This window comes from Scyliorhinus torazame, chromosome 4 (assembly GCF_047496885.1).
Source record: "Scyliorhinus torazame isolate Kashiwa2021f chromosome 4, sScyTor2.1, whole genome shotgun sequence".
Lineage (NCBI taxonomy): Eukaryota > Metazoa > Chordata > Chondrichthyes > Carcharhiniformes > Scyliorhinidae > Scyliorhinus > Scyliorhinus torazame.
Genome location: NC_092710.1, coordinates 311,981,215 through 312,004,876, shown reverse-complemented (window position 1 = coordinate 312,004,876; position 23,662 = coordinate 311,981,215). Strand labels below are relative to the sequence as shown.

Genomic DNA, 23,662 nt, shown 5'->3' with positions numbered 1-23,662 from the left:
GCCTGCTTACCATTGGCTGGGGACTAATGACAATCCCACAATCCTGTGGGAGTATGAGCTTCCCTAATGAGGGGGGGGGGGGCGGAGAAGTCATTAGCAGACTCCCTGTATAAATAAAGCTGGCCAGTTTGGAACCAGCAGGAAGGAGTGATATGTTATTGTAAATAAATGTTATTTCTTTGTATCCTTAAAACTCGTGCTGGATTATTCGTGGCCCTCACAAAATCCGCGAACTTAGTTCTTCACAAAGCACTTGCTGGCCAATAAAGTTTTATTTTAAAGGGCAGTTACTCTGATAATGTAGGAACCAAGTTTTCACACAGTGTCTTCCAGAAACAGCAATGTGATAAATGACCAGGTGATCTGTTCAGTGACTTTGTGAAGGGATAAAAGAAAAGGGTAAATAGTATTTTCAAATTAGAGGCAACATTATGGCACAGGAGTGTAAGAATTTAACTAAAGATATGTTCAAAACAGATTCTCCTTGGGTTAAACCGAGGAACAATTGCACGGGTGGAAGTTTGTAAAAGGTTTCCAGACGATCAACACAAAATTAATAATAAAGCTTGCAGACAAACTGAAGAGGCCCAACGTGCATAATTTTAGGAGATTTCAATTATTCAAAGATAGTCGAGGATAGGGAGAATGTGTGTGGGGTGTTTAGAACTGTTTTGTCAATCAATACCTTGTTAACGTAAGAAGGGAAAGAAGCAGAACTTGACTTGTCTCTGGATGAAGGAGGATGATCAAAAAAAATGGACAACACGAACGAAGCAGTACAAATAGATTCAGTAAGAGAAAGCAAGGGAAAGCTCAGAACAATGGAACCAGACAGTAAAATAAATCATACTGTAGTGTGATAAATGGGCCTTTGTTAAATTAAACAATGGAAAATGTATTTAACAGCAATGGGAAAAATGGAAACAATAAAAATGGTTGAAATCATAGAACTAATCATTTCACAAACGCATGCAAAGTTTTCAAACACGGAGTTAAATCAGTCTGATTAGCAAATTAGTTGCGTGAATCCCATATACAGTGGGGTAGCTCGTTTGGGTAAACACAGAGAAACATACCTTTAGGGGTTTAAACCATTTTTCAATGTGTTCCTGGCTTCCAAGGTTGATGACTGCCCCACCAAACAACCAGCAGACTACACCCATCTGCAGGTCAAAAATAGGGAAGAAGAGTAAAGTTAACACAATTAAACAACATTTCCACGCTGAAGGGTTTCTGATCAACTTTCACTGGCCTCGACAGTCGCGGAACAACTAATTCTCACAATTGCAATCAATGTCATGGGAGGGAGAGGAGGAGTATGACAGTGCAAGAAAAAAAAAAAAATGGTGTTTGCAATTGTATTTCTTTCCATTTAGCGCAATTGGCCATTTTCTCCGTCTGAAGTCCACCTTCTTAAACTTGGGTCGTTGAGCTCCGTGTCTAAAAATAACTTCCATCCATGCCACTCCTGTATCAACCAGGTAGCTAACTCCATGAGGGAGTTAATCCAGTTTATGGAACTTCACCCTTCCATGCTTATAATATAATAAAGTCACAAAAAGAAAGTATGAAAACCAATCTCAAAAGAATTATGCACCTGGCATCGACACCTGTAATCTTCTGCTGGCGGTCAGGTACTGAATATCTATCACTGAACCTAGTCTTACTCCACCCATTCTCCCCCTCCCAGGCATACGGTATTTATTCATTTATTTTTAACATTAATGCACATTGTTACAAGCAGCATAATTTTACTTTGATTTTAACAGCTGTATCAACCTGAACTGGGTGGCGAGCATAAGTTTAAAAATTAGAGTCAGACCCTTCAGGGCTGAAGTTAGAAAATGTTTCTGCATACACATCTGTAAGGTGTATTCGAGGATTGATTACTTTGTAGTGAGTCGGGAGATTTTGGTTGGTGTGGAGGGAGCAGAGTATGCGGGGATAGTTATCTCGGACCATGCACCCCACTGGCTGGATATTCGGTTCAGTACGGGACGAGAGCAGAGGCCGGGGTGGAGGTTTGACTCGGGATTGTTGGCGGATGGAGGTTTTGGTGATGAGGTGTGGTTGGCGATTAGGGATTATGTGGAGTTCAATCAGAATGGAGAGGTGTCGGCGGGCATTTTTTGGGAAGCACTGAAGGCAGTGCTCCAGGGAGAAATTATCTCATTTATGGTTTGTGCGAATAAGGAAAGGAGGGCGGAACATGACTGTCTAGTGAGCGAGATAGTGGAGGTGGACAGGGAATATTCAAGGGTGCCCACCATGGAGTGATTGGTGAGGAGGAAAAAGTTGCGAGGGCAATTTGACAGGCTGACAATGGAGAGGGCGGTAGAACTGCATAGGGCAGAAGGAGTGCAATACGAGTATGGGGAGAAGGCGAGCCGCATGCTGGCGCACCAGCTGCGGAGGCAGGCTGCGTCCAGGGAAATATTGAAGATCCGGACTGGGGCTGGGGATGTGGTGTCAGAGCCAGTGAAGATAAATGAGGCATTTAGAGACAGTATTACCAGGAACTTTATGAGGCAGACCCAGGAGGAGAGGAGGGGGACATAGGGCAGTTTCTGGAAGAGCTGGAATTTCCCCAGGTGGAGGAAACAAAGAGGCAGGCGTTGGAGGAGCCCCTGGGGCTGAGAGAGGTGCTGGATTGTATCGGGGTATGGAGTCGGGGAAGGCCCCTGGGCCGGATGGGTACCCGGCAGAATTTAATAAGGAATTTGCAGCGGACCTGGCACCACATCTGTTGGGGGCGTTTAATGAAGCACTGGAGAAGGGGGAGTTGCCAGAGACGATGAAGTAGGCAGTAATCACACTAATCCCCAAAAAAGGGAAGGATCCGGTGGAATTTGGGTCGTATAGATCCATATCACCATTGAACATGGATGTGAAAGTATTGGCTGAGTTGTTGGCGGGGAGGATGGAGGATTGTGTCCCAGGGGTGGTTGCAGAAGATCAAACAGGCTTCGTGAAGAGCAGGCAGCTCGCGAGTAATACAAGACGGCTGTTAAATATGGTGATGAATCCGTCGAGAGCTCTGGTACCGGAGGTGGTGGTGTCCATGGACGTGGAGAAAGCATTTGATCGGGTGGAGTGGTGGTACTTGTTCGAAGTTTTGGGAAAGTTTGGGTTTGGGCCGAGATTTGTGGCATGGATGCAGTTGCTGTATGTGGCGCCAAGAGTGAGGGCGAGGACGAATGATATGAGCTCACGAAGCTTTGACTTACACAGGGGTACGAGGAAGGGATGCCCGCTGTCACCGCTGCTGTTTGCACTGGCCATAGAGCCATTGGCGATGGCTCCTGCTGTATGTTTCGGATCCGTTGGAGTGTATGGGAAGGATTATGGGCCTGTGGGGGAGGTTTGGAGGGTTCTCGGGATACAAGCTGAATGTAGGGAAAAGCGAGGTATTCCCTGTGAATGAGCTGGCACAGCGGGCTATTTTGGGGGGGGGGGGGGGATGCCATTTACGGTAGCAAGCGATAGGTTTAGGTACTTGGGGATTCAGGTAGCAAGGGAATGGACGGGGCTCCATAAAAGTGGAACTTAACGAAGCTGGTGGAGGAGGCCAGGGAGGATCTTAAGAGGTCGGATACGCTGCACTTAACGTTGGCGGGGAGGGTCCAAGTGGTGAAAATGAATATTCTGCCGAGGTACTTGCTCATCTTTCAGGCTCTCCTGATCTTTGGACCAAAGGCCTTTTTTCGGAAAGTGGACACAATCATCTCTGACTTTGTGTGGGCGGGGAAGGTGCAGAGGGTGGGGAGGACCCTGCTACAGAGGCAGAGGCAGCGTTGCCAAATTTGCTTCATTATTATTGAGCGGCGAATATGGACAAGGTGCGGCGGTGGTGAGAAGGGGTAGAGTGGGTTCGGATGGAGGAGGAATCTTGTAAGTGGTCTAGTTTGAGGGGTATGGTGACGGCAGCATTGCCAATGGCTCCAAGTAGGTATTCAGGGAACCCAGTGGTGCAGTCCACGGTGAAGAAATGGAATCAGCTGAGCAGGCATTTTAGGGTAGAAGGGATGTCGGTGCTAACGCCGCTGTGCGAGAATCATGGGTTTGAGCCGGGGGGGGGGATGGATAGTGTATACAGGAGGTGGAGGGGTGGGGCTGGTCAAGGTGAGGGATTTGTATTTGGAGGAAGGGTTCGGCAGTCTGGAGGAGCTAAGGGAGAGGGTAGAGCTGCTGAGGGGCCGTGAGTTCAGGTATCTGCAGGTTAGGGACTTTGCACGAAAGGTCTGGAAGGGGTTCCCTAGATTGCCGGGATACACCTTGCTGGAGCGACTGCTGCTTCCGGATGTGGAAGGAGAGGGAAGAATTGGGATATATATAATTGGCTGGTGGAGCAGGGAGGCGAGCGGATGGTGAAGATCCAGGAGAAATGGGAAGCTGAGTTGGGAATGGAGATCAATTGGGGAGTATGAAGTGAGGCACTGCGAAGGGTAAACGGGACCTCCTCTTTTGCAAGGATGAGCCTGATACACCAGGTGGTGCACAGAGCGCATATGACTCGGGAGAGAATGAGTGGGTTCTTTCAGGGGGTAGCAGATGAGTGTGAGAGGTGTTGGCGGAGGCCAGCGAATAATGTGCACATGTTTTGGGGTTGTCAAAAATTGGGGAGATTCTGGGCGGGAGTGTTCGCGGTCTTAGCCAGCATAGTAGAGGTGGGAGTGGACCCAGACCCTTTGGTGGCGATATTTGGGATTTCAGAGAAGCCGGAGCTCATGGAGAGGAGGAAGGCCGATGTCATGGCCTTCACCTCTCTGATTACATGGCGATGAATTTTGCTGGAGTGGCGGTCGGCATCGCCACCGGGGGTTGCGGCTTGGTTGGGTGACCTGTACGACTTCCTGCGGTTAGAGAAGATAAAGTATGAGTTAAGGGGCTCAGCAGGGGAGTTTGAGAAAAGGTGGGGGGATGTTTGTGACCGTGTTTGAGGAGCTGTTTGTCACAGGAAGCAGGGGGGTGAAAAAGGAGGAAAATCTGTATAGTTAATTGTTGGGAAGAATGTTTCCCAGGGTGTTTATTTGCTGTAACCTACTTTGATATAAGTTTGAATAAATTGCGTTTTAAAAAAGAAAATGTTTCTGCATGCAAAGGGTACAAGTTCAAAGCTGACTTCAACAAGTGGAAATTGCTGCTCCATCGGTACATTTGAATCTGCGATTTACAGATTTCTTTGTTAGTCAGAAGTATTAAAAGATATGGGGCGAGGTCGCAGGTCACCCATGATCTCATTTAATGATGAACTGCGGAATAGACTCAAGGGACTAAACTGCCTGCTCCTGTTGTGTGTTTGTATTATGATGAATTAAATTGCTGTACTCTACTTCACAGAGTACATTCCATAACTAAAGTAGCCGTCAAGACCCAGACCAAGCTATACACCCAAAAATTGTACCGATAATCAACACAAACTGCTCTTTCAGCTATAAATGGCTTCCTTTTAGTTTAGCTTGTAAAGCAGAGACACATTTAAATAATATGTTCTTTAAAAAAAATTAAAACCATAATTCAGCAACATATGAATGAAAGCCTTGAACAGTTTGCAGTGTGGACAAAGTAACTGACCAGGAATTCAAGCACGATGTCAAGAGGACCATACTTTCCAGTTGGAAGTAGTTTCTAATTACATAAAAGAGGTCAACCACTGAATGGGTGAATGGCAAAGTCACCAAGCGAGTTGTGACATGGAGTCTCACAGGCATAATGATACCTAAATACTGCAAAAACAGAAAGCATTCGGTTTACACATTGGTATTTTGGGGTAAGCGGAAATGTTTTTTCAAAAAGGTTCGAGCAATGAGGTCAGATTATGGGAATTGGGAAACACATCATGGGTGAGATTTTAACAATCAAAGCCCGTTTGATTACCGCATTAAATTGGGAGGGCAGCATGGTGGCCAGTGGTTAGCACTGCTGCCTCACGGCGCCGATCCCGGCTCTGGGTCACTGTTCGTGTAGAGTTTGCACATTCTCCCCGTGTTTGCGTGGGTTTCGCCCCCACAACCCAAAGATGTGCAGGGTAGGTGGATTGGCCATGTCTTCAGGTGTATCCCAGCTCTCAATAATCTCCACTAAACCTGTTCTAGGTTTTTTAAGGTGCTCTTGTTCTGAAGTCCCCATGACAAGTATGTAATTCAAGTACACCGGCACTTTGGATAACGCTTAGAGTATGTTCTCCATGATCCATTGGACTATGCTGATGAGGCCCCAAAGGGCGATCAACTGTACTCCTAGAGGCTGTGTGTGTGTGTTGTTTCTGGGAAGGTTCGTCTAATTTAAGTTGAAGATAGGTGCGGCTCATCTACAACTTGGTTATGTCTGGCCACCTGCTAACTTGGCATGCAGATCTTTGATTTGAAGCATGGGATATCTATCGAACTTGGCAGGCAATCCGATTGACGGTTATCTTATAACCTCCACCGAAAGGGACCAATTTGTCCGGCTTAAGGACAGGAATGATATGCATAGATCAATCTGCGAACTGTAAAGACCTTAATATTCATTTACACAATTTACTTTTGGCTTTCAAACACATTTGGGCATTACAGTTCAAATGAAAGTGAGAAAGCTGTGATGGTGAACGGTTGATAAAGCACTTGGATTACTGCCTGAATAGTCTTAACACTTGACAATGCGTAATCCTGCACCTGAAGGAACCATTACATTGATAAGAAGAACATGTTCTCCCATATGTTTCTGATATGGGTTATGTCCCCCCTCTTCCCCAGTTCAAAATATTGGAATTCCCCCAACCTCTCTCCAGGGCAGCACGGTAGCATGGTGGTTAGCACAACTGCTTCACAGCTCCAGGGTCCCAGGTTCAATTCCCGGCTTGGGTCACTGTCTGTGCGGAGACTGCACGTTCTCCCAGTGTGTGCGTGGGTTTCCTCCGGGTGGTCCGGTTTCCTCCCACAGTCCAAAGATGTGCAGGTTAGGTGGATTGGTCATGCTAAATTGCCCTTAGTGTCCAAAATTGCCCTTAGCGTTGGGTCAGGTTACTGGGTTATGGGGATAGGGTGGAGGTGTGGGCTTGGGTAGGATGCTCTTTCAAAGAGCCGGTGCAGATCCGATGGGCCGAATGGCCTCCTTCTGCACTGTAAATTCTATGATTCTCACTTTACAAGTGAATGTGTCACTGTTTTGATTATGTAAAACATATTTTAGAATGTTATATTGTTCAGTATTTCACGTTAGTTGGGGATTTATTTTTTTATAAATCTTTTTATTGGCATTTCCCATATTTATAAACAGTTGTGTACACCACATTTTTCTCACCCGCACTAATTTCCTTTATTATACTGAGGTTTAGTTTCTCCTTCGTTTAACTGACCCCAAGTGCATTTTGTTGCCCTCTGGATCGGTCCATGGTTCCTCCCCCTTCCCCGTTGTCCATCCATCCGTCCCCCGGGTTGCGCCGTCTTTTGGTACCTCATCCATCTTGGTGTATTTTTTCCCAAAATTCTTATTAGGTTACTCCTTGTTGCTGGCCTCGAACAGGTTTTGGAACAGCCCGACAAACTGCCCCCAAGTATCCAGGAAGTCTTCCTCTGACCCTCGGGTGACGTACTTAACCTTCTCCAGGTGGAGAAATTCCAAAAGGTCAGCCAGCCAGTCTGCAGCTGTGGGTAGTGCTGCCGATCGCCAACCGAGTAGGATTCTCCGACGTGCGATTAGGGAAGCAAAAGCAAGGGCGTTGGCCCCCTTCCCCATGTGTAGCTCTGGCTGCTCCGATACCCCGTCCCACCTCCATCTTTTGAAGGTGGTATCCAGCATGGCTGGGGGGGGGAAAATCGGTGATTGCCGCAGATGGGGGCCATGGGGGCCATTTTGGCTATCCAAAGTGTTTTCTCAGTTGGGTCCACGTTCTCAGCGTGGCCGCTACCACATGGGCTTGTTGTGTATCTTGTTGAGGAGGATGGGAGTGCTGCTGTGGCCAGGGCCCGGAGGGTTGTCCCTTTACAGGATGCCTCCTCCATCTGTGCCAGGTTTGTGTACCATCCCTTCACTCTTTCTGCCGTTGCTGCCCAATGGTCGTGTTGTAGGTTTGGCAAGGCCAAATCCCCTTTGATTTTCCTTCTTTGCAGTGTCGGTTTGGGAATTCTCGGGTTCTTACCACCCCCCCACCCCCACACAAACGCCATGATTAGACGGTCTACGTTTTGGAAAAAGGCCTTGGAGATGAAGATCGGGATGGATCTCGGCAGGAAGAGGAACCTTGGCAGTACGTTCATCATGATCGTCTGCACTCTCCCCGCCAGGGAGAGTGAGAGTGAGCCCCACCTTTGAAGGTCTCTTCTTACTTCACCAGGCGGGTCAGGTGCCTTGTGGATGTGTGTCCAGTTTCTGGCTATCTGGATCCCCAGGTAGCGGAATCTGTTCTGAGCTGTTTTGAACGGGAGCCCCTCCAGCTCTCTCCCTCCCCCGTTTGGGTTCACTGGGAATGCCTCGCTTTTGCCCAGGTTAAGTTTGTAGCCCGAGAAGGTTCCAAACTCTTTCAGTATTTGCAGTATTGCCTTCAGCCCCTCCTGTGGCTTCGAGACATAGAGGAGCAGGTCATCTGCATAGAGTGAGACTCTGTGCTCTCTGTCTCCTCTCCGGATTCCCTTTCAGCTTTTCACGTCCCGCAGGGCTATCGCCAGGGGTTCGATGGCTAGCGTGAACAAGAGTGGGGACAGGGGGCAGCCCTGTCTTGTTCCTCTCTGCAGCTGGAAGTATTCAGAGCTGGTGGTGTTAGTTCGGACGCTCGCTTTGGGAGAGTTGTACAGGAGCCTCACCCAGGCGGTGAATCCTACTCCGAGCCCAAACCGTTCTAGTACCTCGAGGAGGTATTTCCATTCAACTCTGTCGAAGGCCTTTTCTGCGTCCAGGGAGACGATCACCTCTGGTGTTCTCTCGCCGGAGGGGGTCACTATTACGTTCAGCAGCCGCCTGATGTTTGCTGTGTGCAGCCTACCCTTGACAAAGCCTGTTTGGTCCTCTGCGACCACCTCTGGTACACAGCCCTCCAGCTTTTGGCCAGGACCTTTGCGAGTATTTTCGCATCCACGTTCAGCAGTGAAATGGGTCTGTATGATCCACATTCCGTCAGGTCTTTATCTTTTTTGGGTATCAGTGAAATTGTGGCCTGCGCTAGCATTGGGGGGGGGGGGGGGGGGGGCGGGGGGGGTGCCCCTTCCCAGTGAGTCCGCGAACACGTCCCTTAAGTGCGGAGCCAAGACTGGTGCAAATGTTTTGCGGAAGTCCACCTGGAACCTGTCGGGTCCCGGTGCCTTCCCCGCCTGCATGGAGCTGATGCTCTCCATGATTTCTCCCACGTCTATTGGTGCTTCCAGCTCCCCCCCGTCTGTCTTCCCCTGCAACTAGTAGTTCCAGTCCATCTAGAAACTATTTCATCCCTACCCACCCCCCGTTGGGGGGCTCGGAGGCATACAGTCCCCATAGAAGGTCTCAAATGCCCGATTTACCTTCTTTGGTTCTGTTACCAGTCTGCCTCTGCTATCCTTTACCTGCACTATATCCCCCGTGGCTGCCTGCTGTCTCAGCTGGTGAGTCAATAGGCGGCCAGCCTCGTCTCCGTGTTCATAGAAGGTCCCCCGTATCTGGCGGAGTTGGTACACTGCTTTCCTACTGGATAGCAGGTTAAAGTCCATTTGCAGCTTTTTTCTCTCCGCCAGCTGCTCTGAGTGCTGAATTTGGTGCATTTGAGTGCTATAGTGAGAGTTTGGTGACTGAGGGAGTATATAAGGCTTCATTTTTATCTAAAGTCTAGTCTTTCTTTTATTTAGTTAATTAGCTTAAAAGTTGCTGTTTGGTTTAGAAGGTGAATTTTCAATAGGCTTTAAACAAAGGTTCTACTTGTAGGCACTTGCAGCTGGGGCTTGTTAATTAGTCAATTGGATTAGGCCAGTTTTCAGAGGCTAGATTCACAGTATAAAAGTGCTCCCCTACAGTGCAGACTTTGTTTGCATTGAGTGCTGAATTTTGGTGCATTTGAGTGCTAGAGTGAGAGTTTGGTGACTGAGGGAGTGCTGAATTTGGTGCATTAGAGTGCTATAGTGAGAGTTTGGTGACTGAGGGAGTGCTGAATTTGGTGCATTTGAGTGCTATGGTGAGAGTTTGGTGACTGAGGGAGTGCTGAATTTGGTGCATTTGAGTGCTATAGTGAGAGTTTGGTGACTGAGGGAGTGCTGAATTTGGTGCATTTGAGTGTTATAGTGAGAGTTTGATGACTGAGGGAGTTAGGTGAGGAGGGAGTAAAGCGCTCCTTTCAGTTTGTTTCCTACATTTCCGCAAAGAGCGAGAAGGGAGCCAGGAGTTTACAGAGAGTGCAGCTGACTGGGAGCAGAGTCGGAGGGCGGAGGTCCAGTTGGTCCACAGGGCAGCTATATTCTGTAAGGTAAGAGGGGATGGAGGCTAGGCCAGTTGCATGCTCCTCCTGTAGGATGTGGGTGGTGAGGGATACCACGGGTATCCCCGCTGACTATACGTGCGGGAAGTGCACCCAACTCCAGCTCCTCAAAGACCGTGTTAGGGAACTGGAGCTGAAGCTGGATGAACTCCGGATCATCCGGGAGGCAGAGGGGGTGATGGAGAAGAGTTACAGGGAGGTAACCACACCCAAGGTACAGGACAAGAGTAGCTGGGTTACAGTCAGGGGAAAGAAAACAAACAGGAAAACAGTGCAGGGATCCCTCGTGGCCGTTCCCCTTCAAAACAAGTATACCGTTTTGGATGCTGTTTGGGGGGGTGGGGGGAGATGACCTACCGGGGGAAGGCCCTAGCGGCCAGGTCTCTGGCACGGAGTCTGGCTCTGGGGCTCAGAAGGGAAGGGGGGGGAAAAAACAGAAAAGCAATAGTAGTAGGAGATTCAATGGTTAGGGGAATAGATAGGATATTCTGTGGTTGCGAGCGAGACTCCCGGAAGGTATGTTGCCTCCCGGGTGCCAGGGATGTCTCGGATCGTATCTTCAGGATCCCCAAGGGGGAGGGGGAGCAGCCAGAATTCACGGTGCACATTGGTACCAACACCAACGATGTAGGTAGGAAAAGGGGTGTGGAGGTAATAAACGAGTTTAGGGAGTTAGGCTGGAAGTTAAAAGCCAGGACAGACAGAGTTGTCATCTCTGGTTTGTTGCTGGTGCCACGTGATAGCGAGGCTAGGAATAGGGAGAGAGTGCAGCTGAACACGTGGCTGCAGAAATGGTGGTGTAGGAGGGAGGGCTTCAGGTATTTGGATAATTGGAGCGCATTCTGGGAAAGGTGGGACCTGTACAAGCAGGACGGGTTGCATCTGAACCAGAGGGGCACCAATATCCTGGGAGGGAGGTTTTCTAGTACTCTTTGGGAGGGTTTAAACTAATTTGGCTGGGGAATGGGAACCGGATTTGTAGTCCAGCAACTAAGGTAGCCGATATTCAGGACACCAAAGCGTGTAATGAGGCAGTGGGGAAGGGAACACTGACAAAGGAGAGTACTTGCAGGCACGGAGATGGGTTGAAGTGTGTATACTTCAAAGCAAGAAGCATCAGGAATAAGGTGGGTGAACTTAAGGCATGGATTGGTACTTTGGACTACGATGTGATGGCAATCACGGAAACTTGGATAGAAGAGGGGCAGAAATGGTTGTTGGAGGTCCCTGCTTATAGATGTTTCAATAAGATTAGGGAGGGTGGTAAAAGAGGTGGGGGGTGGGGGGGCATTGTTAATTAGAGATAGTATAACAGCTGCAGAAAGGCAGTTCGAGGAGTATCTGCCTACTGAGGTAGTATGGGTTGAAGTCAGAAATAGGAAAGGAGCAGTCACCTTGTTAGGAGTTTTCTATAGGCCCCCCAAATAGTAGCAGAGATGTAGAGGAACAGATTGGGAAACAGATTTTGGAAAGGTGCAGAAGTCACAGGGTAGTAGTCATGGGTGACTTTAACTTCCCAAACATTGAGTGGAAACTCTTTCGATCAAATAGTTTGTATGGGGTGGTGTTTGTGCAGTGTGTCCAGGAAGCTTTTCTAACATAGTATGTAGATCGTCCGACCAGAGGGGAGGCAATATTGGATTTGGTACTTGGTAATGAACCAGGGCAGCACGGTAGCCTTGTGGATAGCACAATTGCTTCACAGCTCCAGGGTCCTAGGTTCGATTCCAGCTTGGGTCACTGTCTGTGCGGAGTCTGCACATCCTCCCAGTGTGTGCGTGGGTTTCCTCTGGGTGCTCCGGTTTCCTCCCACAGTCCAAAGATGCGCGGGTTAGGTGGATTGGCCATACTAAATTGCCCATAGTGTACAAAATTGCCCTTAGTGTTGGGTGGGGTTACTGGGTTATAGGGATAGGGTGGAGGTGTTGACCTTGGGTAGGGTGCTCTTTCCAAGAGCCGGTGCAGACTCGATGGGCCGAATGGCCTCCTTCTGCACTGTAAATTCTATGATAATCTATGATAGATTTGTTAGTGGGGGAGCATTTTGGAGAGTGACCACAATTCTGTAACTTTTACTTTAGTAATGGAGAGGGATAGGTGCGTGCAACAGGGCAAGGTTTACAATTGGGGGAAGGGTAAATACGATGTTGTCAGTCAAGAATTGAAGTGCATAAGTTGGAAACATAGGCTGTCAGGGAAGGACACAAGTGAAATGTGGAACTTGTTCAAGGAACAGGTACTTCGTGTCCTTGATATGTATGTCCCTGTCAGGCAGGGAAGAGATGGTCGAGTGAGGGAACCATGGTTGACAAGAGAGGTTGAATGTCTTGTTAAGAGGAAAAAGGAGACTTATGTAAGGCTGAGGAAACAAGGTTCAGACAGGGCGCTGGAGGGATACAAGATAGCCAGGAGGGAACTGAAGAAAGGGATTAGGAGAGCTAAGAGAGGGCATGAACAATCTCTGGCGGGTAGGATCAAGGAAAACCCCAAGGCCTTTTACACATATGTGAGAAATATGAGAATGACTAGAGCGAGGGTAGGTCCGATCAAGAACAGTAGCGGGAGATTGTGTATTGAGTCTGAAGTGATAGGAGAGGTCTTGAACGAGTACTTTTCTTCAGTATTTACGAATGAGAGGGGCCATATTGTTGGAGGGGACAGTGTGAAACGGACTGGTAAGCTCAAGGAAATACTTGTTAGGAAGGAAGATGTGTTGGGCATTTTGAAAAACTGAGGATAGATAAATCCCCCGGGCCTGACGGGATATATCCAAGGATTCTATGGGAAGCAAGAGATGAAATTGCAGAGCCGTTGGCAATGATCTTTTCGTCCTCACTGTCAACAGGGGTGGGTACCAGGGGATTGGAGAGTGGCGAATGTCGTGCCCCTGTTCAAAAAAGGGACTAGGGATAACCCTGGGAATTACAGGTCAGTTAGTCTTACTTCGAAGGTAGGCAAAGTCATGGAAAGGGTACTGAAGGATAGGATTTCTGAGCATCTGGAAAGACACTGCTTGATTAGGAATAGTCAGCACAGATTTGTGAGGGGTAGGTCTTGCCTTACAAGTCTTATTGAATTCTTTGAGGAGGTGACCAAGCATGTGGATGAAGGTAAAGCAGTGGATGTAGTGTACATGGATTTTAGTAAGGCATTTGATAAGTTTCCCCATGGTAGGCTTATGCAGAAAGTAAGAAGGCATGGGATAGTGGGAAACTTGGCCAGTTGGATAACGAACTGGCTAACCGATAGAAGTCAGAGAGTGGTGGTGGATGGCAAATATTCAGCCTGGATCCCAGTTACCAGTGGTGTACCGCAGGGATCAGTTCTGGGTCCTCTGCTGTTTGTGATTTTCATTAATGACTTGGATGAGGGAGTAGAAGGATGGGTTAGTAAATTTGCAGACGATACGAAGATTGGTGGAGTTGTGGATAGTAAGGAGGGCTGTTGTCGGCTGCAAAGAGACATAGATAGGATGCAGAACTGGGCTGAGAAGTGGCAGATGGAGTTTAACCCTGAAAAGTGTGAGGTTGTCCATTTTGGAAGGACAAATATGAATGCGGAATACAGGGTTAACGGTAGAGTTCTTGGCAACATAGCGGAGCAGAGAGATCTTGGGGTCTATGTTCATACATCTTCGAAAGTTGCCACTCAAGTGGATAGAGCTGTGAAGAAGGCCTATGGTGTGCTAGCATTCATTAACAGAGGGATTGAATTTAAGAGCCATGAGGTGATGATGCAGCTGTAACTTTGGTAAGGCCACATTTGGAGTACTGTGTACAGTTCTGGTCGCCTCATTTTAGGAAGGATGTGGAAGCTTTGGAAAAGGTGCAAAGAAGATTTACCAGGATGTTGCCTGGAATGGAGAGTAGGTCTTACGAGGAAAGGTTGAGGCTGCTAGGCCTTTTCTCATGAGAACGGAGAAGGATGAGGGGCGACTTGATAGAGGTTTATAAGATGATCAGGGGAATAGATAGAGTAGACAGTCAGAGACTTTTTCCCCGGGTGGAACAAACCCTTACAAGGGGACATAAATTTAAGGTGAATGGTGGAAAATATAGGGGGGGGATGTCAGAGGTAGGTTCTTTAACCAGAGAGTAGTGGGGGCATGGAATGCACTGCCTGTGGAAGTAGTCGAGTCGTAAATATTAGGGACCTTCAAGCAGCTATTGGATAGATACATGGATTACGGTAGAATGATATAGTGTAGATTAATTTGTTCTTAAGGCCAGCACGGTAGCATTGTGGATAGCACAATTGCTTCACAGCTCCAGGGTCCCAGGTTCGATTCCGGCTTGGGTCACTGTCTGTGCGGAGTCTGCACATCCTCCCAGAGTGTGCGTGGGTTTCCTCCGGGTGCTCCGGTTTCCTCCCACAGTACAAAGATGTGCAGGTTTGGTGGATTGGCCATGATAAATTGTCCTTGGTGTCCACAATTGCCCTTAGTGTTGGGTGGAGGTGTTGACCTTGGGTAGGGTGCTCTTTCCAAGAGCCGGTCAGACTCAATGGGCCGAATGGCCTCCTTCTGCACTGTAAATTCTATGATAATCTATGACTAATCTAGGACAAAGGTTCGGCACAACATCGTGGGCCGAAGGGCTTGTTCTGTGCTGTATTTTTCTATGTTCTGTGTTCTACAGTCGGGGCCTCGGAGTATTTTCTGTCGACTTCCAGGATGGTGTCCACCAGTTGTTGCCTGGGCATCCTCTCTTCCCGATCTCTGCTTGCCTTGTAGGCCATGATCTCTCCTCTAATCACGGCCTTCAGTGCCTCCCAGAACGTGGAGGGTGAGCCTCCCCGTTTTGGTTGTTACTAACGTAGTAGCCTATGGCCCGCGATTATTTTTGACAGAAGGCCTTGTCGGCCAGGAGGTCCATATCCAGCCTCCATGTGGTGCGCTGGGCCCGGCCTGTCTCCAACCTCACATCCATATAGTGTGGAGCGTGGTCAGAGATAACGATCGCAGACTCCGTCCCAGTGATCGCTGGAAGCACCGATTTCCCCACTGCAAAGAAGTCGACACGGGTGTACACCTTGTGTACTTTTGAGAAGTATGAAAATTCCTTCTCTCCCGGGTGCAGGAACCTCCATGGGTCCACCACCCCCATCTGCTCCATAAATGCTCCTAATTCCCTAGCCATGCCAGTCTTTTTCCCTGCTTTGGGGTTTGATCAGTCGGTCAGTGGGTCCGTGGCAAGGGGATTTCTACCATCGTCTTTTTTTTTTTTTAATATATATTTATTCTCCTCCTTTTTCACATTTTCTCCCAAATTTACACCCACCAACAATAAACAATAATCAGTAACAAATATGTCAATCCCCATATCAATAACAACGATCCCATCCTCCCACCAAACATTGAAAATGAAAATCGCTTATTGTCACGAGTAGGCTTAAATGAAGTTACTGTGTAAAGCTCCTAGTCGCCACATTCCGGCGCCTGTTCGGGGAGGCTGGTACGGGAATTGAACCGTGCTGCTGGCCTGCCTTGGTCTGCTTTAAAAACCAGCGATTTAGCCCAGAGTGCTAAACCAGCCCCGCATTAGCTCGCATGTTCCCACAAACAAATGACAAAAAGGAATTAGGGATCACTCAGTCGCCATTCACACACACACAGCCCCCCTCCACCCACACGTCCCAACTAACGTTCGATGTTGTCCAGTTCTTGAAAGTGCAGAATGAATAATGCCCATGAATTATACAACCCCTCCATCCCTCCCCTCAGTTCAAACGTTTTTAAAAAAATATATTTTATTAAAATTTTTCAAACAAAATTTTTTCCCGTTTTTACAACTCAACAAGGGATTATACATTAACTGGCAAATAACATTATTTAAATAATATAGTGAACTAACAACAAAAACTAAAAAGAAAAGCAAATAGCAAAAACACAGAATAGTGCTCCCCCCCGCCCTCCCCCCTGGGTTGCTGCTGCTGTCATTTCTACCTTTTCCTTATCGTTCCGCGAGATAGTCAAGGAACGGAGAACCCCTGAGCCGATCCTCTCAACGCAAATTTTATTTGTTCCAATCTTATGAACCCTGCCATGTCGTTTATCCAGGCCTCCATGCCTGGGGGTTTTGCTTCCTTCCACAGGAGTAGAATCCTACGCCGGGCTACTAGGGACGCAAAGGCCAAAATATCGGCCTCTTTTGCCTCCTGCACTCCCGGCTCTTCTGCAACCCCAAATACAGCTAACCCCCAGCCTGGCTTGACCCGGACCTTCACCACCTTTGAAATTTCCCTTGCCACCCCCCCCAGAACTCATGCAGTGCCAGACACGACCAGAACATGTGTGTGTGGTTCGCCGAGCTTCCCGAGCACCTCCCACACCTATCCTCCACCCCGAAAAACCTGCTCAGTCGTGCTCCCATCACATGTGCTCTATGTAGAACCTTAAATTGAATCAGGCTAAGCCTGGCACACGAGGTCGAGGAATTTACCCTACTTAGGGTATCCGCCCATAGCCCCTCCTCAATCTCTTCCCCCAGCTCTTCTTCCCATTTTCCCTTCAGCTCCTCTATCATCGCCTCCCCCTCGTCCCTCATCTCCCGATATATTTCGGACACTTTGCCCTCTCCAACCCATGCCCCAGAAATCACTATCTTGGATCCCCTGCGTCGGGAGCTGCGGAAATTCCCTCACCTGTTGCCTCGCAAATGCCCTCACTTGCATATACCGGAAGGCGTTCCCTGGGGGCAACTTATATTTTTCTTCTAGCGCTCCCAGACTTGCAAACGTCCCGTCTATAAACAGGTCTCTCAGCTTCCTAATTCCTGCTCGTTGCCAACACTGGGTTTGTGGTGTACCTTTTTGGGGAGAACGGCAGCGGCGCCGTTACCCGCGCTTTTAGGCTTGTTCCCTTAACAGGACGCCATCTCCAGCTTCTTCCACGCTGCTCCCTCTTCCTCCCTCATCCACTTACAGACCATCGACACATTGGCAGCCCAATAGTAGTCGCTCAAACTCGGCAGCGCCAGTCCCCTTCTGTCCCTACTGCGCTGCAGGAACACCCTCTTTACTCTCGGGGTCTTTCCTGCCCACACAAAGCTCGTAATGCTCCTGTCTATTTTTTTTTTTTTAAAAAGGCCTTTGTGATCAGAATGGGGAGGCACTGAAACACGAAAAGAAACCTCGGGAGAACCACCATTTTAACTGCCTGCACTCTGCCTGCCAGCGACAGCGGCACCATATCCCACCTCTTAAAGTCCTCCTCCATCTGCTCCACCAGTAGCGTCAGGTTAAGTCTATGCAGGGTTCTCCAGTTCCTGGCCACCTGGATCCCCAGGTATCAGAAGTTCCTTTCCACTCTCCTCAGTGGCAGAGCATCTATCCCCTTCCCTGTTCCCCGGGGTGCATTACAAAAAGCTTGCTCTTCCCCATATTTAGTTTGTATCCCGAGAACTCTCCAAACTCCCCAAGTATCTGCATTACTTCTGGCATCCCCTCTACCGGGTCCGCAACGTATAGCAGTAGATCATCTGCATAGAGCGACACTCGGTGTTCCCCTCCCCCTCTAAGCACCCCCCTCCATTTCTTAGAATCCCTCAGCGCTATGGCCAGTGGTTCAATTGCCAACGCGACCAGTAACGGGGACAGGGGACACCCTTGTCTTGTACCCCTATGTACCCGAAAATACCCCGATCTTTGCCGGTTTGTGACTACGCTTGCCATCGGGGAGTCTGACCCATCTAATAATCCCCTCACCGAACCCAAACCTCTTCAGCACCTCCCACAGATAGTCCCACTCCACCCTATCGAATGCCTTCTCTGCATCCATCGCCGCCAATATCTCTGCCTCCCCCTCCGGTGGGGGCGTCATCATCACCCCCAGCAGCCTTCGTACATTAACATTCAGTTGTCTCCCCTTTACAAACCCTGTCTGATCGTCATGTACCACCCCTGGGACGCAATCCTCTATCCTTGTCGCCATCACTTTTGCCAGCAGTTTGGCATCTACATTTAGGAGTGAGATAGGCCTGTATGACCCGCATTGCAGCGTGTCTATCTCGTTTCAGGATTAGCAATATCGTCGCCTCCGACATTGTCGGGTGTAGCATCCCCCTTTCCTTAGCCTCATTAAAAAGGTTCTCGCCAAGAGTGGGGCCAACAGATCCATATACTTCCTGTAGAATTCCACCGGAAACCCATCTGGTCCCGGGGCCTTCCCTGCCTGCATGTTCCCCGGTCCTTTAATCACCTCATCCACCTCGATTGGCGTCCCCAGACCTGCCACCGCCTGCCCCTTCACCTTCGGGAACCTTAGCTAGTCCAGAAAGTGTAACATTCCTTCTTTTCCCCCCCGGGGCTTGGGACTTATATAGCCTCTCATAAAAGGTCTTGAACACCTTGTTCACTTTCCCTGCTCTCTGCTCCACATTTCCCGTTTCGTCCCTAACTCCCCCGATCTCTCTCGCCGCCATCCTCTTCCGAAGTTGGTGGGCCAACTGCTGGCTCGCCTTTTCCCCATACTCATATTGCATCCCCTGTGCCTTCCTTCACTGTGCCTCTGCCTTTCCCGTGGTTAGCAGGTCAAACTCCGTCTGTAGTCTTCGTCTTTCTCTGTATAGCCCTTCGTCTGGGGCCTCCGCATATTTTTTATCCACCCTCAAAATTTCCCCCACTAATCTCTCTCTTTCTTTGCCCTCTTGTTTCTCCTTGTGGGCTCTGATGGAGATCAGCTCTCCTCTAACCACCACCTTCAGCGCTTCCCATACTACCCCCACCTGAACCTCCCCATCGTCGTTGACCTCCAGGTATCGCTCAATACACCCCCTCACCCTTCCACAGACCCCCTCGTCCGCCAGTAGTCCCATATCAATTCGCCAGAGTGGGCGCTGGTCCCTTTCCTCTCCTAGTTCCAAATCCACCCAATGCGGGGCGTGGTCTGAAACGGCTATGGCCGAGTACTCCGTTCCTGCCACTTTCGGGATCAGTGCCCTTCCCAAAACGAAAAAGTCTATCCGGGAGTATACCTTATGGACGTGGGTGAAGAAAGAGAACTCTTTAGCCATCGGCCTGGCGAATCTCCACTGATCCACTCCCCCCATTTGTTCCATAAATCCCTTAAGCACCTTGGCCGCTGCCGGCCTTCTCCCGGTCCTGGATCTGGACCGGTCTAGCCCTGGATCCAGCACAGTGTTAAAATCTCCCCTCATTACCAAATTTCCCACCTCCAGGTCCGGGATACGTCCCAGTATTCGCTTCATGAATCCCGCGTCATCCCAATTCGGGGCATATACATTCACCAGCACAACCGCCTCTCCCTGCAGTCTGCCACTCGCCATCACATATCTGCCCCCACTGTCCACCACTATATTCTTAGCCTCGAATGATACACGTTTCCCCACCAATATTGCCACCCCTCTGTTTTTCGCATCCAACCCAGAGTGGAATACCTGTCCCACCCATCCTTTTCTTAGTCTAACCTGATCCGCCACCTTCAGGTGCGTCTCCTGGAGCATGACTACGTCCGCCTTCAGTCTCTAAGTGCGCAAACACCCGTGCCCCTCTTAATCGGACCGTTTAAGCCTCTCACATTCCACGTGATCAGCCGGATTGGGGGGCCATTCACCCCCCCCCCCCTTCGTCGACTAGCCACCCCCTTTTCTAGGCCATCTCCCCATCCAGGTCCCGCGCACCCGTCGGTCCCCCAGGCAGCGCCTTCCCGCCCCGATCACCTCATCTCTTACCATCTCCGCCTTGCCCTCCTACATTCCTGTACCACCACCTCGCTGCTTCTCTCCAAACATCAAACTTCAAATCTAGTCCAGTTTCTCTTCTTGGATGAATGTCCATGCCTCATCCGCCGTCTCGAAGTAGTGTGCTTGCCCTGATGCGTGACCCACAACCGCGCCGGCTGCAGCAAGCCAAATTTTATTTTCTTCCTATGGCGCACCGCCTTTGCCCGGTTAAAGCTCGCCCTCCTTCTCGCCACCTCCGCACTCCAGTCCTGATACACACGTATCACCGCATTCTCCCATTTGCTACTCCGTGCCTTCTTGGCCCAGCTCAGGACCATCTCTCTGTCCATGTAGCGATGGAACTTCACCACTATTGCTCTTGGTGTTTCACCTGCCTTTGGTCTTCTCACGAGGACCCGGTACGCTCCCTCCACTTCCAGGGGGCCCGTTGGGGCCTCAGCTCCCATTAGCGTGTGGAGCATCGTGCTCACATAAGCCCCAACATCAGCTCCCTCTGCTCCTTCGGGGAGACCTAGAATCCGTAGGTTCTTCCTCCTCGAGCTGTTCTCCAGGGCTTCCAGCCTTTCTACGCACCTCTTGTGTAGTGCCTCGGGTGTCTCCGTTTTTACCACCAGGCCCTGTATCTCATCCTCATTCTCGGCTGCCTTTGCCTTCACTCCACGGAGCTCCATCGCCTGGACCTTTTCTGTTTCCTTCAGTCCCTCGATTGCCAGTAGCATCGGCGCCAGCACCTCTTTCTTAAGCTCCTCCACACATCGTCGGAGAAACTCCTGCTGGTCCGGGCCCCATACCATCTGGGCTCCATCTGCCGCCATCTTGCTTCTCCCTTCTCTTCTCTGCCGCTGCTCCAAAGGATCCTTTGCAATCTGGCCACTACCGCCGCTCCTTTCCATACACACACAGGGGGACTCCTTCCTTCGTCACCCCACACCGGGTTAGGTGGAAAAAAAATTCCGTTGGGGCTCCCGATAAGAGCCCAAAAGTCCATTAGAACGGGAGCTGCCGAAACGTGCGGCTTAGCAGTGCATCACCTCAACCGGAACCCTCAGTTCAAACTTAACCTTCTCAAGAGTCAAGAATTCCAACAGGTCCCCCCGCCACGCCAGGGAACAGGGTGGAGAGGCTGCTCGCCGACCTCTCAGGATCTGCCTTCGGGCGATCAATGAGGCGAAGGCTACAGTATCTGCACCCGTTTCCAACCTTGGCTGGTCCGACACCCCGAATATGGCCTCCCGGGGGCCCGGGTCCAGTTTCACATGTACCACTTTAGAAATTACCTTAAAAATCTTCAGTAATCCTCTAGCTTTGGACAGGATCAATACATATGAACGTGATTAGTCTCCCCCCCCCCCCTCATTCACACACATCTTCCACTCCCTCAAAGAATCGGCTCATCCTCGCCCTGGTGAGGTATGCCATCTTCAGCTGTATCAGCCCCAACCTCGAGCACGAGGTGGAGGCATTCACTCTCCGGAGCACCTCACACCAGAACCCCTCCTCCATATCCTCTTCCAACTCTTCCTCCCACTTTGCTTTGATCCCTTCCAGTGGTGCCTGTCTCCTCTTCCAAAATAGCTCTGTAAACCGCTGACACTAACCCCTTCTCCAGCCCGCTTGTCGTCAGCACCTCTTCCAGCAATGTGGAGGCCGGCTCCATCGGGAAGCTCTGTATCTCCTTTCTGGCAAAATCCCAAACCTGTATGTATCTAAACATTTCCCCCTGCTCCAGACTATACTTAGCTTCCAGCTCCTTCAATCCGGCATACCGACCACGAAGAAACAAATCTTTTAGTGTCTTAATCCCTTTCTCTTCCCATTTCCGGAAATTTCCATCCCACCTCCGTGGCTCAAATCTGTGGTACCCCCGAATCGGCATTTCCCTTGACCCTGTCCCCAACCCGAAGTGTTGGCGAAACTGCCTCCAAATTCTCAATGAAGCTATTATTACCGGACTCCTTGAGTATTTCCCCAGGGCTATCGGGAGCGGCGCTATCGCTAGCGCCTTCAATCCCGACCCCCTGCACAAACTCTCCTCCATTCTGACCCACTGGGAATCAACCCCTCTGACCCAGCTCCGCACCTTCTCCACCCAGTAGTAATATCTGGTTCGGAAGACCCAAACCCCCTGCCTGCCTTCCCCTCTCTGCCATGGTGTTCTTTATGAATTCTGAGTCGTCCCAGTTGGGAGCGGACACATTTGCCAGTACGACCGGTGCCCCTTCCAGGGCACCGCTGACCATGACGTACCTTCCCCCTACGTCCGTAACTGTATTGGTTTCCGTAAACCTCGTCCTCTTGCTAATTAATATTGCTACCCCCCTAGCACTCGTCCCGCAGCATGAGTGGTACGTCTGTCCCACCCAGCCCTTCCTTACCAGCAGTCGGTCCTTCTCCCTCGGGTGCGTCTCTTGTAGGTAGATTATGTCTGCTTTTAGGCTTCTTAGGTGGGTGAAGACTCTGGATCTTTTCACCGGGCCGTGGAGTCCCCTTACATCCCAGGTAACAATCCTGGTGGGGTTTTTTTTTGACCCCCCCCCGGTCCTGCGGTGTAACCCATACTTACCTGGTGGAGGCGCCCCTGCAATCCGGGGTTTCCCTTTATTAGCGGGCAGTCCCAAATAGCCACGGTCGCCACACTCACCATGTGGTCGGGCCCCAGGATTTCCTTTTGTCCAGGGGGCACCCAACATGGCCGCCAGCTGTGTTTACGCCACATGGCTGCGCCCCTGCACTCCAGGGTCGCCCTCTGCCCTCCCGAGTGGCTGTTTGTGGCGCCATCTTGTTTCCTCGCCCTGCTCCATGCCTGCCAAGGCCTGTGTTCATGCTGCTTATCTACCTCACCCTTCCCTTCACTTCTCTGCTGTTCTGCGCTCTCTCAGACTCCTCTCCCCCCCCCCCCCCCCATAGTCCCTGTCCCTCTGTCCCCCCCGTCTGCCCTGTCCCCACCCCTCTTTGTGCCAGGCGCTCCCTCTCCCCGGAGAGGCACGCCGCGGCCCTCCTTTCTTCCTGCCCTCCAGTGTTGGCTGTCCTCGCTAGCACGGTGTCCCCCCTCCCAGTACTTGCCCTGCTCTGGTCCTGTTTTACCTTTCTTTTGCTGGCCCTTCGTCTCGCCCTCCTGTCCGCCTTTCACACCCTCGTTCACCTTGCTCCGCTCCCCCCCCCCATTGTATTGAGAGATGGAACGAGCCTGGGAACGAGTCAGCACAGCCCCTCGCAGTACACCAAACACGTGATCGTATGGTCTCGGTTTTCAGTCTGCCCGCTGCTCTTTGTTCCGATTCTCCCTTTCTTTTCCATCCCCGTCACTTTCATGCTGGCCGTTGTGGCTGTCCCTTCCCCAGTTTGATCGCTCTAACAAACTCCTCCGCTGCCGCTGGGGTGTTAAAAAGCAGCTTCCCCCCCCCCCCCACAAAGTCTCCAGCTCCTCCCGTCCAATGCCTTTTGTAAAACTCCTCCTCCCAACCTCGGTTCCCTCCCCCAACCTCGGTTCCCTCCCCCCAACTTTCCACCCCGGCTAGACCACTCGGACCCTGTTCTGCCAGGC

At 50.2% G+C, this 23,662-nt stretch overlaps 1 protein-coding gene across 1 annotated transcript in view; it reads right to left on the bottom strand.

Moving 5' to 3' along the window:
* The window catches only part of acoxl (acyl-CoA oxidase-like), a 667,710-nt gene that overhangs the window by 612,494 nt on the left and 31,554 nt on the right, over positions 1–23,662 (bottom strand). Inside the window, exon 4 of the mRNA XM_072500077.1 lies at positions 1,077–1,163. Coding sequence (XP_072356178.1) covers positions 1,077–1,163 — 87 coding nt within the window. The remainder of the gene's footprint in view (positions 1–1,076; positions 1,164–23,662) is intronic.